Source organism: Polypterus senegalus, chromosome 9 (genome assembly GCF_016835505.1).
Source record: "Polypterus senegalus isolate Bchr_013 chromosome 9, ASM1683550v1, whole genome shotgun sequence".
NCBI classification, from domain to species: domain Eukaryota; kingdom Metazoa; phylum Chordata; class Cladistia; order Polypteriformes; family Polypteridae; genus Polypterus; species Polypterus senegalus.
Window position 1 is genome coordinate 41,448,589 of NC_053162.1, and position 19,463 is coordinate 41,468,051.

General features: G+C 39.3%; 1 protein-coding gene across 6 annotated transcripts in view; it reads right to left on the minus strand.

Moving 5' to 3' along the window:
- nlrc5 (NLR family, CARD domain containing 5) overlaps positions 1-19,463 on the minus strand; it is a 167,759-nt gene that overhangs the window by 17,057 nt on the left and 131,239 nt on the right. For all 6 annotated transcript variants that reach the window (XM_039762978.1, XM_039762977.1, XM_039762980.1 and 3 more), the window contains 10 exons: positions 19,378-19,461; positions 18,416-18,499; positions 13,094-13,180; positions 12,840-12,923; positions 10,742-10,825; positions 7,699-7,782; positions 7,269-7,352; positions 3,000-3,083; positions 1,353-1,436; positions 1,180-1,263 (listed from right to left, as the gene is read on the minus strand). In XM_039762978.1, coding sequence (XP_039618912.1) covers positions 1,180-1,263; positions 1,353-1,436; positions 3,000-3,083; positions 7,269-7,352; positions 7,699-7,782; positions 10,742-10,825; positions 12,840-12,923; positions 13,094-13,180; positions 18,416-18,499; positions 19,378-19,461 — 843 coding nt within the window. The remainder of the gene's footprint in view (positions 1-1,179; positions 1,264-1,352; positions 1,437-2,999; positions 3,084-7,268; positions 7,353-7,698; positions 7,783-10,741; positions 10,826-12,839; positions 12,924-13,093; positions 13,181-18,415; positions 18,500-19,377; positions 19,462-19,463) is intronic.

The window sequence follows — 19,463 nt, forward strand, 5'->3', positions numbered from 1 at the left end:
GTTTTTCTTGGAATGTGTTGTTCTTCTTCTGCCATACAAAATGATTTTTGTTATGACCAAATACTGTAACAGATTTTTTGTCTCATCAACCCAAAGCACTTTGTTCCAAAATGAATCTGGCTTGTCTAAACGAGCATTTGGATATAACAAGTGACTCTGTTTGTGGCGTGAGTGCAGAAAGGGCTTCTTTCTCTTCACCCTGCCATACAGATGTTTTGTGCAAATTGCGCTGAATTGTAGAACGATGTACAGATACACCATCTGCAGCAAGATGTTCTTGCAGGTCTGGAAGTGATCTGTGGGTTGCCCGTAACCATTCTCACAATCCTGCGCATGATGACGGTCTTGTATTTTTCTTGGCCTGCCAGACCTGAGGTTTAACAGCAACTGTGCCTGTGGCCTTCCATTTCCCCGATTATATTCCTTACAGTTGAAACTGACAGTTGAAACCTCTGAGATAGCTTTTTGTAGCCTTCCCCTAAACCAGGATACTCAACAATCTTTGTTTTCAGATCTTTTGAGCGTTGCTTTGAGGATCCCATGCTGTCACTCTTCAGAGGAGAGTCAAAGGGAAGCACAACTTGCAATTGACCACCTTAAATACTTTTTCTCATGATTGGACACACCTGCCTATGAAGTTCAAGGCTTAACGAGCTAATCCAACCAATTTGATGTTGCAAGTAATCAGTATTGAGCAGTTACTTGCATTCAAATCAGCAAAATTACAAGGGGACCCAAATTTTGGCACAGCCAGTTTTTCACATTTGATTTAATTTCATACAACTAAATACTGCTTCACTAAAAATCTTTGTTTGGAAAACACCCGAGTACTCAGATGTTCCTAGAAAATGAAAGACATACCACTGTTATCTTTCTGGTTGAAAGTAGAGTAAATTATTATGCAGGCTGATTGGGGTTCCCAAACTTTTTCATATGACTGTATATAAAACAAAAAATGGATTTGTAAGTTCTGCATCAAGATAAAAAATTCTGTCACCTGTATGTTATTCTTGACCTAAGAAGTGCTAAAGTTCTATGTGGGCACCTACTAAAATTTACAGCCTGACAAAGAAAGACTTCAATATTATGAACAAAATGGTTTAAGCACATAGTAAATCTGTGTGAAATTTCCCAAACTCATTTTCTAGAATTAGTCCTCATTCCTCTAAGACAACTTACTCTAGTCTCTTCAAAGACTTCATGAGACTCAAGGCTTGAGACAATTTCAGTGCACCTTGACTTCCAAGCTCATTTTCGGATAAGCTGCAAAGAGAAAAAAGGGCAGTTCCCGTGATTTTTAATTCATTTACAGTCTGTTTCACTAGGGTGAAAACAATAAAAGCACTTTTCACCTCACTTCCTCCAGGTGCGGACATAAAGGGAGAACCTCAGCCAGTCGTATACAACCTTCTGAGCTGATTTTGTTTGACTGGAGACTAAAGAGACAAAAAATGCATTCAAGGCAAGTTATTGTCACATTGGCAGTGTTCACTGCACTCTCCATCCAGGGCGACATTTACATGCTCACTCTGGGAGAGAACTACAGTACAACAGACATATTTACTTCATGGCTCCAGGACTGTCTCTAAAATTGCTGGTTTACTTTTCCAAGGTGTCCAGATTCAAGGATGTCACTATCCAACTGATGTGTGAGTGTGTTTGCTCTACATGACTGACTGCCTCACAGATACATTAGGCAGCAACATTCCTTGAAATTCACTCTGCACAGTTCACTATGTAATCCAGCCTCTATAAAACTAGAGGGGCAATTAACCCAATGTCCCCTGTAAATGGCTTTAATGTGTACTGTATAGTTTGTTTCTGTAACAGCTCTTCTTCTGTCTGCTCATCAGGGTCTGCAACACCACTATGACTTGCACAGCCTACCAGCTTTAGTTGGTTTGCTATCTGTCTTCACAGAATGGTGCTCTCATCTTGACACCCAAGCTACAACAACTGAAGCCAACAACTGAAATAGATAGGTGCAGTTAGACATGAACTGCTGGCAAAAGGGATTTCTGTTGACACTTTGTCGGAATGAGCAGCTCAGAAAGCTTCCTTGGAGATTCAGCCCTGAAAGGCTTTGGAAGTACAGTGACTTCAGGAAGTAGGCTATGGGTACTTGTAGTCTGGTGGTCTTATAGCCCAAAAAAAGGACTGCTCTGATCTCAGACTTTGATAGGAAATTGGGACTTTAGGCTGCCTCATAAAAGAGGGTTCATAGAATCTGGAGCTGGAAGGAACGTTTGAGGCAAAGGTTAAATGGTGGAAAGAAGAATACAGCATTTTGTGTGGGTGTATATGTGTGTGTGTGTGCGTCTGTCAGAGGGAGAAAGAGAGAGACAAAAAGTAAGACATACAGGAGGTGAGAAGCAGTGCTTAGGTCATATGAGTTGGGTATGTGGGTAGGCCATCACACCATCTGTGGGAACAAGGCTCTGACAGATTTTTACTTTATCTTTGTCTACTACTCTATTTATTACTAGTTTTAATTCTGCTTTGTGCTTCTCTCTCTTATTCATTGTATTCTAAGATAGTAAGGACATCATTTTTACTTTCGCTTCCTTCTCATAATCTTGGGTACAGAAGGATGGCACAAGAGTGCCCTTTGCTCCTAAATTAGTGTAATCTGCACATTTATGGTCAGCTGTTATCAATGAGTAATGCATTCTCATAATGCATTTGTCATTTTTAACGAATGGCTGACACACTGACTCAATATAGTAGGCTGCGTGCTGGAATGTGCACATTACTGCAATTCTTGGCAAATCATTACTTGCTTAGGGCACAAAGCATTTCAATCAGAATGGAAAAATGCCATTCCTGCCTTATCCGCTCTTATGGCATCACACGCTAAAACTAAACAAAATGTAAAAAATATTTCTTATTTAGCAAACAAACACAGAAGATTTGTTATTTTTATACACATTTAAGCACTTCTCAATTTTAACATCACATCAAAAATGATGTATTTACCCAAAGCTGAAAGAACATCTCACCTTAGAACTCTCAGCTGTGACATTTTGGACAAAACATCTGCCCACGTTGCTGTAGCCTCATCCCCAAAGTTGTTATTTCCTAAACTGCAATTGTTAAGAAAAGATTGGTTACGGTCAGCCCAGTGGTGCACTCTACATATCATAGTTCCTATCATCAGATTTCATTTTTCAAATCCCCTTTTACTTTAATCTACAGGGCTACTAGCTAAGTAAAGCAGCCTGATGACCTGAATGTCTAATCCTAGGAAGCCGTTTTTTGCTTTTAGTACATGTGAATTCTTCATCCATCCTCTCACATTCTAGTCAGCTTGGTCCAGTTCAGTGTAGTGGGAGACAGAGATTTTTCCAAAAACATTGGGAGCAAGGCAAGAACAAAATCTAAAAAGGACTCCAATCCTATGGAAGGTTATTCATGCTAAAATTATTAAATTTAATCCAGCAAATGGTGCATTTCATTTTGGCATGGTTTAATCATGTCATTGTTGATTAACTGAAACGTCCAGAAGTATATTTTAGACCTTGCTGAAAAAGGTTACTCTCATATTACATTTTGTGTTATGTGTTATGTTTGTCTTATATCATATTGTTACATTGTTCATCTGTTAATCCTGACCAGTATGTCAAGATGTTTAGCAACAGCTGGTAATTTCGGCCTCATGTGCTGCTATTTACAAACCCTGTTTTGAGAAGTATTGGTGTAAGGTCACCCCGGTTGATGATCTACATAATCATATGGTGTAGCTCACCTGGACATTAGCTCTTGAATGCATTCTAAGGATGTTACTGTAACAGTTAGAATTTCTTCTCCTCTTACTGTCTCTATTACAATGGCCCTTTCCAGCAACCATCTGATGCATCTGTGAAAGCGGGCCCGGACACACACAGACGGACAACATATTTTTAACCCACACACTGTTTATTTACACTATTTACAATGTTCTGTGCACTCACGAACCCCAGTGCCTTCAGCACCGATTCCCCCAAGTCCAGGCCACACAGTCCTGTGCCTCTTTTCTCCTGGCCGCCTCCAGTCTTTCCTCTCGCTCAGTCCTCTTCTACCCGACTTCCGCGCCTGACTGAAGGGAGGCGGCCCCTTATATAATGCTCCCGGATGAGCCCCAGGTGTTCCCGGCATTCCCTCCTTAGCCACGCCCCAGCGTGGCGGAAGTGTCGGCTGTCCTCCTGGCGCCACATAAAGTCTTCCCCCCAGCACTTCCTGGTGTGGCGGAAGTGCTGGGCTCCAGGGACAATTAGGCACTGGGGCGCCGCCTGGCGGTGGCCACGGGTCCCTACAGGGCTGGGCTTCAAAGCCCCCTACCTGAGGCCTCCTGCATAACCAGGACGGACGCCCCCTCTCGGTCTGGAGGAGGCCCATGCCCTCCTCTGGTCCTCCAAGGCGTCCCGGCCAGGCTCCAGCCCCGGCCAAGGACCACACGGGATAAACCGGCATCGGGGCGCCGCCTGGCGGTGGCCACGGGCCCCTACAGGGCTGGGCTTCCAAGCCCTCCACCCGTGGTCCCCAACAGAACCAGGACGGACGCCCCCTCGCGGTCGGGAGGAGGCAGAACATCTTTCAGCTGTTTAATGATACAGCAGATCCCCTGCTTTATCAACTCCCGTTTTGCAGTCTTTAGCGCTGGGTGTACACACTCATGATTAGAACGCCTCTTACCCCAACTGTTGACGCCACGTGCCCCACCCTTTAAAGCTGATTGGTCATTTGATTACAGTCATTTTTGGCATGATTAATACGTGGCCTTGAATTGAAATGCAATACACTTGGAACAACTGCTAAGTGAAATGCAATATGTTTGTTTTGCTTTCAGTTATGACACGCAATCTGCAGACATGAATTAAAAGGCAATATGCTCTTGTATTGCTTTTTAAACTGACTAAAAAACTGTGTGCCACAGTGAAAAGCAACTGAAACATTCAGAAAAAAAAACCCATGCAGACAAACTGCATAGTGAATGGCCATTATTATTAATCATTTAGATGATTAGTTTATCCAAGGTTACTTACAAGATTAGGAACTGTTACAACTGCCTACAGATTTTTTTTTTAAAGTTGAAGGACGGACAAGTTAAATGACATTTTCAGGATCACACAGTGTGGCAGAGGCAGGAACTGAACCAGCAGCATCATTGCTTCAAGACTGGATTCAAACCCATCCCACAATTCATGCTGTAAGCTGATTACAACACACAAACGGGAATTTCACTATACTTGGTATAAGTGACAAAAACTGACCCTATAAACCTATCAACCAAACCTGCTTAAATCATTTCACAACTGGAGGGAGTCAGACCTGACTTTGGCTGCAATGAGAGAAAACCAAGAACCAAACCATGAATGGAGGAGCAGGTGCAAGTCAGGGACAATTAAGAATTTCAATTAACCTTACATGCATGTCTTTCGGATGAAAACTGGAATACCTCGGGACAACATACTAACTCAACTCAAACAGTGGCAGAGTCATGATTTGAACCCAGACTCTTGAAGCTAAGCAGAAGCGGCACTAACTACTACACCACCCACTGAATCAAGAAACCTTCTAATTTATCATCTCTGTTGGAGTGCAGAGAGCTTCAAAAATGACTATATCTATTGTATACACTAAGATATTATAATTTTTAAAAAATAACTAACTTTGGGCTTATATGATTTCTGTTGTTCTGTGACTAGCAGTAGCTAATCAATTTCACAGAAATTAACATCTAAAGCTTTCAATAACTGGCTGCACCACATCACTGAAATGTCATTTAGAAGAAACAGTTAAAAATAATTGTGTACATAGCATTTAAATCTCTGAGATTATGCAGAAAGATGTTAGCTTTTCCATCTCATTACTCTCCATCAAAAGATCAATACTGACAAAGTTCAGGCAAATAATGAGCCCAATAATGCAGTCTGCATAATACTTTCTTTAAATCTGCTGTTGTCCATTTGTCAATGGCATCCTGGCAAATCTTTCTTACAATACAGGAGTCTCCTGTTAAATTGATGTAAAACTAAATGGATTTCTGCATAGAAGTGGGCACATCAGGAACACCATGTGAAGGTACAGTACACTAACACATGTTCTTCTTTACTTATTATACATTTTGAATAATTAAAAGATAGATGCATGGCTTTGTGGCACAAGGTTTAGCAGTGATGCCTAGCAGTTCCAATGTGCTCTATATGCAGTGTGTTCCTACTCTGGCTCAGGCATGTCAGCGTGGATTTGCCATGTTCTCTCAATGTCCAATGGCTTTTGGTTTGGGTACTCTGGTTTTCTGCCCAAATTACAAGGACATGCAGTTTAAATTAATTAGACAACATAAACTGGGCAGATGTAAGAATGTCCTGTGAGTTGTCTCTTCCAGTGCAGAACCCTTTCTTGCACCTGATTTTGCCAGTTTGCCCATGTTTGCACAACCCTGGATAAAATGGGTACAGATAACAGATGGTAGGATAAAAGTTCTGTTCACTTTTTCACCATTTTTCAGCTTTACAGAACACCTGAAAAAAACTTCACACTTGCTCATACAGGTAAAACTTCTTTTCATCCATCTTCCAACCCGCTGAATCCGAACACAGGGTCATGGGGGTCTGCTGGAGCCAATCCCAGCCAACACAGGGCACAAGGCAGGAACCAATCCCGGGCAGGGTGCCAACCCACCGCAGGACACACACCAACACACCAAGCACACACTCTGGCCAATTTAGAATCACCAGTCCACCTAACCTGCATGTCTTTGGACCATGGGAGGAAACCCACACAGACACGGGGAGACCATGCAAACTCCACGCAGGGAGGACCCGGGAAGTGAATCCAGGTCTCCTAACTGCGAGGCAGCAGTGCTACCACTGCGCCACCGTGCCGCCTGGTAAAACTTCTTTTGACTTTTCTTAACGCCTGGCCCATGCATCAAAAAGTCATGAGATATGTAAACATTAGGTGGTAGCAGCTTAAATTAGTAGCTAATAGACAAATTGGTCTTACTGCCCAAAGATGTTTTTGCCTAAACTGTCTGGCAGTTGTACATTTCCCAATAAGTGTACTCTGAAATGATATATTTTTTTATTTTTCCCAGTTGTATGTAGAGAAATATTTCAAACGTTATGGCTATGGATATATATGAATTTATCTGTCTAACATTACAACACTCTTTTCTTATCAATTAGCAATAAAATCAGCTGGTGCCCAAATATCCAGTCTGTACTTAAAAATTTAAAATAGAGACCAGAGCTATGAAACTAAGAGATAACTAAATCAAAACTCACCTGATTTCTTCGATAAACTTGCAGTTTGTCAAAGTCTTGGCTAAGCACTCGCCTCCAGTTTTCCCAATGCTGTTCTGTGACAGACTAATCCAATCAAATTAATGTTAATACTTCACACAATGAAAAAGCAGAGACGTTTGAACAATTCAACAAAAGCACAAGTTATGAAACCCTATTTTGATTTTAACACAATATAATTAACAATTTAACAAAAATGTCATTAAGTGCATATATGTTGTAAGAAAATGCAGTATTAAACAGATAAAAATAATAAGTGACTTTACTAAACTGTATGAGAAATTAAATGCACATAAGCAGCGATCTAGAGTTCACATTGTTCACATTATTCATGCCTCCTTCTAAATGTGCAAAGCAGTCAAACAGTGCCAGTTTAGCACATATACAGTATGAATGTGCAGGGACATCTTACTTGATTTTTTTGAGCTTCTGCCAGTTTGGAATATGTTCAACAAGTTTCAACACTCCAATATCCCCAATCCGATTGTTACTCAAGCTGGAAAAATAACAAAAAGCCATCAATAATTCATTGGAGTGAAGTGTGGAAGGTAGACAAGAGGATAAATTGTATGGTTTGTGAAACATTTACCATTTTGGCTCTAGCTGCATTTTCAAAATCTATGCTTCAATCATCTCTTCGCATTGATAGTGGACCACCTATACTGGTAAACTCTAAATACAACCGCACTTATACACACACGCACATACAAACCAGAACTCACAATTCAGGCAGCTTGGAATGAGTGACCTGTGTAAGTGGAGAAGATTCACTTCAAAGTCAGTCAGCCCTGGATGTATTCCCTGTAAACTGACACCTGGATATCATACTGCTCCATTTTAGTAATAAAGTTATTTTTATTGATTAAAAATTGAAAAATATAAGAATGTGAGGGGTGCCCAGAATGTTATGAAAAACAATTTTTTTACATTGCTGCTATATTTATTATAGAATCGTTTGAACATACTATAGATAGATTGATAGATACTTTATTGATTCCAAAGGAAATTTAAGATAAAGTGAATGCTAGGGGCACAAACCTGAGGCTCTTGGATGGCAGGTGGCATTGTTTGCTTGCTGCCATGGAATGGCTGTTATCTTAGAATAACAGGATGCATTTTCTCATTTGCTCACTCATTTTTCCACACACCCTCACTCATTTTAAAAGATTTGCACAAGTGAGAACCAACAGAATGTCTGCCTTCTTGTACCAGTCTAAATCCAGCTCTCAGCACTCCTTCTTCAATTCTCCAATAAACTCATCATCACTTTCAAACCACATGGCCTTTTTCATAACCCACAATTCGTGAAGTCTAACAACTAACAATGCTTTAATCAACTGCATTATCCTTGTATGCATTTGTTAACTGCCTATGATCGTTCATAATTCTTTCTCTGCCTTCTAATGTTTAATGAGAGCCTTGAGCTTAAAATAAACACCACTGCATTAAACCATTTTGAAGGCCAACTGAGCATGCACTAGGAAATGGATTATTCAGCGCCACTGCAGTAGCAAATGGAGCATCTCAAATTGACCACAGAACAAGTTGCTGTTAGTTAGGACTGAAGTATTTAAAGACCAAAATCTCACAAAAACATTTTGTGAAAAATATGGAAGAATATTTTTGCCAAAATTAAACTATGTTCAAATGCAATGTAGTACATATGCAATTGGGGCATTTGATTTTGGCATGTTTTTGTCATGTCATAACTAAAGATAAATCATCCAAATCACTGTGTGTATTGAATTTTAATCCTTGTCCATAGATTATATATCATAACTAAAAGCAAAGCAGATGTATTGCATTTCGCATAGCAGCAGCTCTGTGTGTATTGGATTTTAATGCGAGACCATGCTTTAATCGTGTCAAAACTAAAAGTAATCTAATCAGCATCAAAAGATGGGGCAATGGGCATCGACAGTTGTGAAAAGAGGTGGTCCACTTCTAAACGTTTCTGTATTCTGACAGTAAGTATAAGTTTAGTCAGTATAGTCTGTGGAGTGGTTATTGAAAAGGCAAAAAGTATGGTTTAGGTATTGTTGAAAAAGTTAAACTGTCTAAAGTTGTTTTCTTTTTATACATGTCAAATTAAGCAGTGTGGTTTAATTTTCGAGGTATGAGTTGTTCAGCATTTTAACTAAATACTGAACATAGTAAAACATTTGTTCACGTCACTGAGCTTGGTTACTTTGTAGCTTTTTATTCACAGCCTCTGTGATAAACAGATATATAGTTTTTCCCTTCTTTCGAAACGCAAGAAAATGCAATTGTCATTTATATTGCCAGCTTCAATGAGATTGTGAATCTCCTGCTTTATCAACCCTGTTTGTCTTCTTTCCAAGAATAGCACACTCCTGATGGGAACGCCTCTTTCCCTAGATGATGATACACCTTACCCCATAATTTGATGCTGATTGGTCATTTGATTGCTCTTAAAACACAGTCTCAAATTGAAATGCAATACACATGGAGCTGCCACTAAGCAAAATGTAACATGTCTGGTTTGCTTTTAGTTGCAACATACAATGTGTTGCTACAAATAAAAAATGCAACATGTTGTGAAAAGTATTCGATCATTTGAGAAGACTGTTGCTGCAGCCAGGACCTGAATGCCGAGTAGGAGAGAATGTGAGGAACTACAGTGTCAAGTATAAAGGAGTGACTTTATTGTCATACTATCCATGCACAGTATTATAGCATACAGTGGCACAAAATGATGTCCTCTAGAACCATGGTGCAACATATACATAATCAAATAGAACACATACAGTATATGAAAAAGAGCAGGATAAGTGCAGGACAAGTTAAGAAACTGTACTATACTAAAGCTATAGCACATTATACTATCCTTTTTAATTAATTAAATAAATAATGAACCGCGGGCGGCACGGTGGCGCAGTGGTAGCGCTGCTGCCTCGCAGTTAGGAGACCTGGGTTCGCTTCCCAGGTCCTCCCTGCGTGGCGTTGCATGTTCTCCCGTGTCTGCGTGGGTTTCCTCCGGGCGCTCCGGTTTCCTCCCACAGTCCAAAGACATGCAGGTTAGGTGGATTGGCGATTCTAAATTGGCCCTAGTGTGTGCTTGGTGTGTGTTTGTGTGTGTCCTGTGGTGGGTTGGCACCCTGCCCAGGATTGGTTCCTGCCTTGTGCCCTGTGTTGGCTGGGATTGGCTCCAGCAGACCCCTGTGATCCAGTGGTTGGATTCAGCGGGTTGGAAAATGGATGGCTGGATAATGAACCGCTCAAATAATTTCAGATAATTAATTATAGATTAATGATAACAACTGACAATAAGACACAACAGTAACAGATTTATGAGAATGGTATATCACTCAGGTCAAGTACAAGAAACGTCTAGCCGTTTATATATAAGATCATTTACAAGCATAACAGATGTCAAATATTTTCCAAATCTGTTTCCCCAAATCAGAGTTGTGGGAAACCTTGGTAAAACATACCTGATTTCTTCCAATATGGTGCACGATTTTAATGAGTCTAGCAGTTGCACGCTGTCCTCTACGCTGGTGCTGATGTTGTTCAAGCTGAAAAAAAAAGAGATTTGAAACGAATACCACTTATAAACTCAGAATGAAGATTCAGATTGGTTTTGAAGCTTTGTACTACTCAGGGCTCCAGGATACTGTGTCAGCTGCTGTTTGTAATGGGCAGAGAACACGAAGCAAGTTTGATAAACAAAGAGTAATTGTTTAAGTTCAAAAAATACAAGAGACAGTATGTACCCGCTCAGTTACTAAATTTAATAGGTTGCCTGCTGGGCTGGCCATGAGTCAAGTTTTTATCCTTATTGAAACAACATCTGTACCCATATTGATCAAGTGCATCAGGGTTATTCTTAGGAATAGCACAAAAAGCTACACTAAGATAAGAATTTGTCCTACCGCAGAGAAGGACATGAGATGTGGTTATGAAGTGTCCTACACTTACAGTAGTTTCAGCAGGGAGTAGGAGTTCACGTTTGAGAAGGAATTATGTCATGATTTTATAGCATCAAGCCTCAAAGTACTATTCATTGTAGTTTAATAAAACTAATGGTAAGGCTTCACTACAAAGAATAAAAATAATAATAATAATAATAATATTCAAAGAAGAACAAGAAGGAAAACAATAGGGTAGGATACTGTACTAAGCTGAACCTAATTGTTGCCACTTCCTAACAACATCAGAAATAATACAATGGCAAGCACCAAGATACACAAGCCAAATGATAGGAAAGCCCATTAAGGAGCACTTTTATTTAACAAAGAATTGTCCACAACTGTTCTTTTGGTAGAATCAGTTAAATTGAAACTAGCCACAGTGCTGTTTCTGAAGCCGTGTTCACTATTCTAGTGTTCCACTATGTCATGTCGTGTCTCTTTCCATGATCTCCCCTCATCTTCTGTGAGGCTCTATTTATCTAATGTCCCTGGAAGTCTAAGCCTGTCTTCTTGAACCTTTCTGGTCTTGTAAAGTGTAATCTGAAAGTTGTGGAGGGTTCATGGAATGATAAGTTCAGCATACCTGTGTGATATTTCAGCACCAATCACCCATGCGGCCTTGAATATCTTCAGGGTAACATGCTGGATACTATAATCCAGTTTGCACCCATAACCACCTGTATATTGATATTGTAATATCACTTGCGATTCACATATGTGTGCTCATCCACACTTGGAGCAATGATCTTTATGTGTGTGCCAATTTGCACGAATGCAACTTGGTTTAGCATTACCTTACATGGAATGGTAGGAAAATGTAAAATAAATTAGCATATTACCTCATGCGTTGTAAGGGTATTCAAAGTTTGATGCAAAACTTGAGAAATACTTAGTTGTGTCATATCCAAATCATCACTATTCCAAAGTTTCATTTTACATATAACCTTAATTTTGGCAAACATGGCTCCTCCACACTGATGGAACAATTACGTGACATACAAGACTTATTACGAATATTACGCCTACTCTGTCAAATCAGTACAGTATTTTTTATTGCGTTCATTATTCTCCAGCACCTTTTTCAGGATGCACATGCCTGAACTCCATCTTCTGGGAGCTCCAAGCAGGTTACGACAGTTCACAAGCTGGTGAAATTAGGAGTAGATTCCTATACTAGTAAATTGATGAAATGCTTTAACTCCTACACCTAAGAATATGAGCAAATTTGCATCACTCTGAGATTTCTGAGCCACCGTTTTCCTACTGTGAGAGACTTGATAAGTACCTGAAATCGGGGTGAACCAGCTTTGCAAAATCTAAAGGCAGAATGGCAATATACAACTAGACATGTACAGTACATCTCCATTCATTTTTTCCTATTTAAGGCTGGAGACTACTCCAGAAACACTGGCTGCAAGACAGGACAAGATGCTGGTCAAATGGCATTGCAACTAATTAGTTACATTGAAAAATTCTGAGAGTAAATGAATTACATTGGCAAATAAATGACCATTAATACTAGTGGTGCATATTGCAAATTTATATAGAGAGAAAACAAGTAAAACGCCGGCCTTTCTTGCTTTAAAAACATGGCATACTTTGTATCTATTGCACTTACATTAACCTCCTTGCAAGTGACATAGCAGACAGTCCTTTAGCCAGGTGTCCAATGCCTTGACTGTTAAGTGGAATGGAGTCCAAGCTAAATTTGAAAGAAGAAAGACACAATCAATAAAGCTGGAACTACACAGTTAATTGCATCTGGAATGTGTCCTTTTTAAACTGTTTTAAACATTTATGAGATTACCAGAGAAAATACCAGCACATGAAAATCTGCACAGTGCATCACTGCAAAAACAAGATGAAACTTACTTTACGTCTTCTAAGGAAGTGCAACTGGAAAGTCCCTGAATCAGATTTAGACCTCCAACTGGAGTGAGAGAACTGCAGCAAGAGAAACTGCAAGACAACAGGAGACACAGAGATACTCTGAATTCATTATGTAGTGACTTGCATTCATACATCCATTCATTTTCAGAACCTCTCTTGAGTTTCAGGAGTTACATCCTTTTCCAGCAACAATGGGCACAAGGCAAGATCCAGCCCAGGCTACATTGCAGAGCTAATAGCTATACATCTGTGGCTGAAAGGAATAGTGTGGTGTGAATCAAACTGACGTTTGTGTCATATTGCAGTGATTATCCATCCATCCATCCATTTTCCAACCCGCTGAATCCGAACACAGGGTCACGGTGGTCTGCTGGAGCCAATCCCAGCCAACACAGGGCACAAGGCAGGAACCAATCCCGGGCAGGGTGCCAACCCACCGCAGTTGCAGTGATTAATACAAGCGAAATGTCTGCAATGTGAACATTTAACAATCCATTCAAGACTAAGTGTTTAGTATAAAACCTATAGAAGAATTTATTTTAGCATTACTCAGCAGCACGATGATGCAATGATTAGTACAGCTGCTCCTCAGCTTTAATGGTCTGAATTGAAATCCCAGTCCAGTCTCTATCTGTGTGATATTTGTGTGCTGTCCTAGCATTTCTGTTTGCTTTCACTGAGCACTCTGTTTTTCTCCCATTTACAAAGAAGCACTTGAAAAGCCATTTCTTTTGCTCAGCATTTTTGTGTTTTTGTTGCATCTCATTTTGAGTTTTTCGTCTAACTACATGGTATCTGTAATAGTATATAGCAGAGTGAGCTTACAAGTGGAGATGTACTTAGTAAGAACAAACTAAACTGAGTCCGATTAGTTGGAATGTGTTAACTGGCCTGGAATGAGTAAATGTGGAAGTGGGCCTCAGGCTCTTGTGCAATGAATGTTCAACAGCAGGGGTCTCAAGCTTAGTTCATAGAGAGCAGAGGTGCCTTTGGACTCATTCTGGCCATTTTTTTAATTATTACTCAAATACTGCTGCTACATGAACATACATTGCACTAATAACAATAAAATAAAATACATCATTACCAACAACAATTGGTTTCTAATTAGTAAAATGACTGCAATGAAAACTAGTAGCCATTGTGACCACCCAGGTAATGTCTGGTATTTCTAATATTATATATTTTCTTTGTTTGAGATTGTTTGACCTTGAGCAGCTCAGTATTTATTGTTTATGGTTAACTGACATCTGGTTAAGGAAAAAATAAGCAAAATAAGTTTTGGAATCTCATAAAGTAAGTTGAAATCACGGCAACTAATTTGTACCCTTAGCCATAGTAACAGGTTGCTAATTAAGAAAGTGACAGAAACGAAAACCTGCTGCCATTGCAGCTCCTTAGGAAGTGACTTTGAGATCCCTACTCTAAAGCACAAGTTCCCTGAGCACACTACTACACCACCAACTGTGGCTGTTGACTTTTCTTCTAACCAGTTTCATAATCAGGGGACAGACTAATGCTTAAATGTAAACTCTTATTTTTATGTAGAAATCTTGTTGCATCAGAATATGGCATTTATTTAATTGAATCTTTGGCAGTGTACTTGGGAGTCTTTGCAGTGTCTGGATCCCTTACATATTCAATAACGCTTTCACAGCATCCACTTAAGAAATCTGCTTTTTCCAATGTGGTTTTATAGGGAGCTACAGCCTATTTCAGCAGCAATGTTTGCAAGACAAGGACAATCACTGGATGGCATACCAGTCCTTTGTAGAAAAGACTCAAACGAAGACCATTTAGAGCTGACAATACAACACCACATGGAGAAGCAGTTAAAAGTGAAATTCCTGAAAGAATATTCAAAGACTACTAAGAAGGCGGCACATTTTGAAATCAAATTAGGGTCTAAATGAAACAAGACAGGAACACTACTCATCTACACAAGGGCCTGTTCTGTTCCTTATTTTTGCCATTATTTGGGTTTACTTGCTTTCAAAATGCTAGAGCTCAATAGACTCTTTATTATGCTGTGTTGGTTAACACTCCATGGCTTTCATATCCTGGCCAGGTCACCATCTGTGAGAACTTTATAAACATTCTCTCTGTTCCTTTGTAAGGTGTTTTTCTAGTCTTCCATATGGATGAATAAAGTAGACATTCAACAAAAAGTAGCCACAGTGGCAAATAAGTAAGAGAAACATAATATGGGTTAACTCTCAACAAGTGTCTGCTTTCAAAAATAATTATTTTAATAAATAAGAGAGTGAATGTTTCAAGAAGTAGGTTTATAGTACGTATATATTTCTCATTATTAGACACACACATGTTTTTAGATTTTAGATGAAACATATTTGAGTATTTTTCAGTGTAAGTTTAAAACATATAAAAACAATATACTTAATGAGTCTAGGATTCCAGTTCACAGCAGGTATTATTCAATCAGTAACCTTTTCCTTAAAACAATCAAATTCTCATATGCTCCTTTGCAGATAAACACACCCAAGTGTGTTCACTCTGTTTGTCAGGAGCACAGACATACATAGGCAGACGCCGCATTCACTGTGTTGCTCAGTCGACACGATAAGTCAGAGCATCCGCCATATTACGAGTGGCAAAAGTGCCATTTAAACTAATACAGGTAGACGTGGAACCGGGTTTTCTGATGAAAAAACAATAATGTTTAAAACAGTATCGTTCTGTTCTTAACTCTATTTTTCTTTTTTTGAAAAACTTGATTGCTTTGTATGGAGTGCAATAAAATTAATAAAAATAATAAAAAAAAAAACTATTGTTTACATACAACAGATTTTGGTGAATCATTTAAATGCAATTATTTATATCCATTTATACACTAATAATGGCAATAATAATAATACAAAAAATATAATAATAATAATAATAATTATTATTAAAATAATTCCTCCCATATAAGTAATATTTCTCGGACTGCTTCTTCCATCTCTGAAACATTTCTAGACTTCGTCTTGTTCTTACGCAACACAGTACTGAAGTATCGGTTAATGCCCAAGTCACCTCACGTATAGATTATTGTAATGCTATTCTATCTGGCATCCCACAAAAAACGCATCCATCACTTACAACTTCTTCAAAATTCTGCTGCCAGGATAATAACCTCTTCTTAATCCACTGAACATATTCTCTCTCAACTTCACTGGCTCCCTGTTCACTACTGAATACAATACAAAATGGCGCTCTTAACATTTAAAGCTCTCCACAGTTTTGCTCCCCTACCTCACTGATCTCCTACAGACTTACACTCCCTCTCGCTCACTCAGATCCTGTGACTTGAGAGTATTCAGTCTGGCAATATGGTGCAGCCTTAGTTTGTGGAAGATAGGCACAACTAAAGGCATGAGCATAAAATGATGGTTGTCAGTTTCAAACTGTGTTTCCTCAATGTGCTCCTTAAGAAAAAATATCATCTGAACCAATCTCAGCCCGAACAAACTGACTGATCAAAGATACGCTGACAGCTTGCCTTAATATCGAATGTCGGATAACACTCTCAGCTAATTTGACTAATCTGACTGTACCATCAGAAGGAATCATCAAACCTCCTTTGTTTTTTAATGTGAGCTTTGATCATATGATGCCGGTACAGCATCTGTTACCAAACTAGCACAGCACACATCACAGGACAGCTTTCTCCAAATCCCGTCTAAGGGCTGCCTCCCACTGCTTCCTGAAGTGGATTTCTTTGGAAAATCTTCAAAGTTTGAGAAATGTTAACAGCTAACAACAATCTACATAGTTAGTGACTAAATACGTTTAGCCAAAACGTTGTTTGGAGGCTCATTTGAGCACATAAATGCATAGCTTTGCTAGCTTAGCCTGCCTTAGCTAAAGTTAAGATTATAAAACAAGATTTTCTATGGCCAAATATAACCAAAACAATTGTTCAGCCTATGAAATGTAATTCCCCGGGATCTGGTTTGGAGCGTACAGCAGTTTGTACAATCCCAAGCAGCACATACGTGAGGCATCTTTATCCATTACTTCACTCCACAGCAGTGCCACTTGCAATATGGTGGCGACGTTGACGTACGATGCTGCTGGTCATGCGGCGTCTAGTAATTCTATGTCTATGGTCAGGAGTGTTCATATTGCAGCCTTTCACCTGAAATGTTACTTCTGGTCCCTCCTACCAGCACCTGATTTGCTAAGCAACAGCAAATCAGGTAGCATTCCTGGGCATGAAGGGGTGAGGTAAATAAAATGGAATTTGGCAAAGGCCTTTTGCTCTTGCATTGTGCGTTATGCCTCTGTAAAAGCCTCTTGTCAAGATGTCTTCAAGTATTTTTGTATATCTAGTGGCTTCTGATCTTTTCCTGTTTTCGAATTATCATTTTGTCTTCTGATTTTTGGATACTTTTGCATACTTTTGTGCCTTCTTTTTGGCATTTTGCCTTTCACTGAGTTTGCAGATTGGATAATGGATATTAATTAAAGTACATATTTAAGTATTTATTTTTACCTGTTATACTAGGTTTTATCCTACCTGCTCATCCTAGTCTGTACCCTGGTAATGGAGCTAGCTATGCTTTAAACGGGGTGCCCTGCTCTTCTGCAAGCACATCAGGCTGGCACATACCCAACATTGCCCTCTGTCACAAGGAAGACACCATTCTCCTCCAAAGGCCTGAGGCAGTGCTACCTAATGGCTGTGAAACAACAACCACCTGGCAGCACATATGTGAGCTAAACATACTGCAGGTTAACACACATAATGCCTGTAGAAGGTACTGACAGCAATAAGTTCTCTGTATTCTTCCATTTACATGAAATTTGATTTTCTTCTTCATATAAACCTGGGCATTAAAACCTAAAATAATGAGATGATTGCACTACTGGTTCTTTTTTCTTCCACTTGCATATATGAAAAATGTAGTATTTGAATGCTGATCAAATGAACTCCAACTTAGTACCATTAAGAATGAGCATCAAGCTTTGGACATTTCAGACAAAGTGATATAAGCTCAAAGAAGGCTCACAAATATTAACCTATATTTAGAAACCTGGTTATTTCACAAGTTGGAGTGCATTCATGTGAATTATTCAGACCATTAAAACAACTTGTTAAACCACATAAGATGACAGAAAATACAGCATGAGCCTCAGTCAATTTGCACTGCTAATGCTGGACTAAAGGTGTAGCTCCACCTGCATTGATTATCGGAAAAAGATTGCAGAGCTTGTTGAATTGTGAAATAGTTTTGACTGCATTAATCAGAAACAATATGGTTAAATTATTATTTCTTGTACACATTCCATCGTGTGGCATACTTGATTTGTTTCAGCTTGGGCATCAAGGGTAAAATATTTGCCAGTGCTGCTGTTGCTTCATCTTCCATCTTATTGTGTGAAAAACTAGAAAAAAAAGCAAAAGTTAAACCTTAGATATCATATAGTAAAAGTTGTAAAGGACCCCTAATTGCATGGTTTCTCGCTATTTGGTCAAATTTTTTCAAATAAGCAAAAATGTATTAAAATGAAGTTAACAAGGTTGAAGTGAATTTCAGGAACTGGGCAAGTTGAAGACCATTCAAATTATCCATCAATCCATTAATAAATTGTGGGACAAACTTCATTCAATTTCTTTGTTGATTGCAGCCAGAACTTTTCCTAAAAGTAAGCCTGGACAAAATGACACCCCATTGCATGACACACTACCTGCATGCGCTCACTTACCCACAGTGGGCCAGTTTAGAGCCACCAGTCCACTTAATCTGTGAACATTCAGGATCTTGGAGGAACCCATAAAACCAAGGGACCAAAACCCCACAGGGAGTACATGTGAAGACAATGACCAGACAAGTAAATTAACCTGGTGTCCTGGAGCTGCAAAGCAATATGCACTAACCCCTGTGCCTCACACTGAGCAAATATATTTTGAATTCTTATTTTATATAACATTCCTAAACATGCTTAATTCAATTCAGGGGTACAGGGAACCAGAGTCTATGTTGGGAACATTGGGCAGAAGATAAGATAGACCAACACAAGGTCTATTTAAACTTACACACTCACACAAGGCCAACTTAGAATTACCAGTTATCCCAACAACAACATGTTTGGAGTATTTAGAGAAGACTTGTAGTATCTGATGGAAATTTCATGTAGACAATCATCTGGCTAGGTGCAAGGTTTGTACCAAGTATGCTGTTACATGTTCTTACATTTTATTCTTTTAAACATTTCTACATATGAGGATACAATCTTGAAAGACTGTAGAATCTCCAATGTACCTTAAGCTCTCGATGTTCTGCAGCTTAGATAGGCTCCTGGCCAGCTGCACAAGTTCAGTCGCACCTGCCCGCATCGACTCCAAACT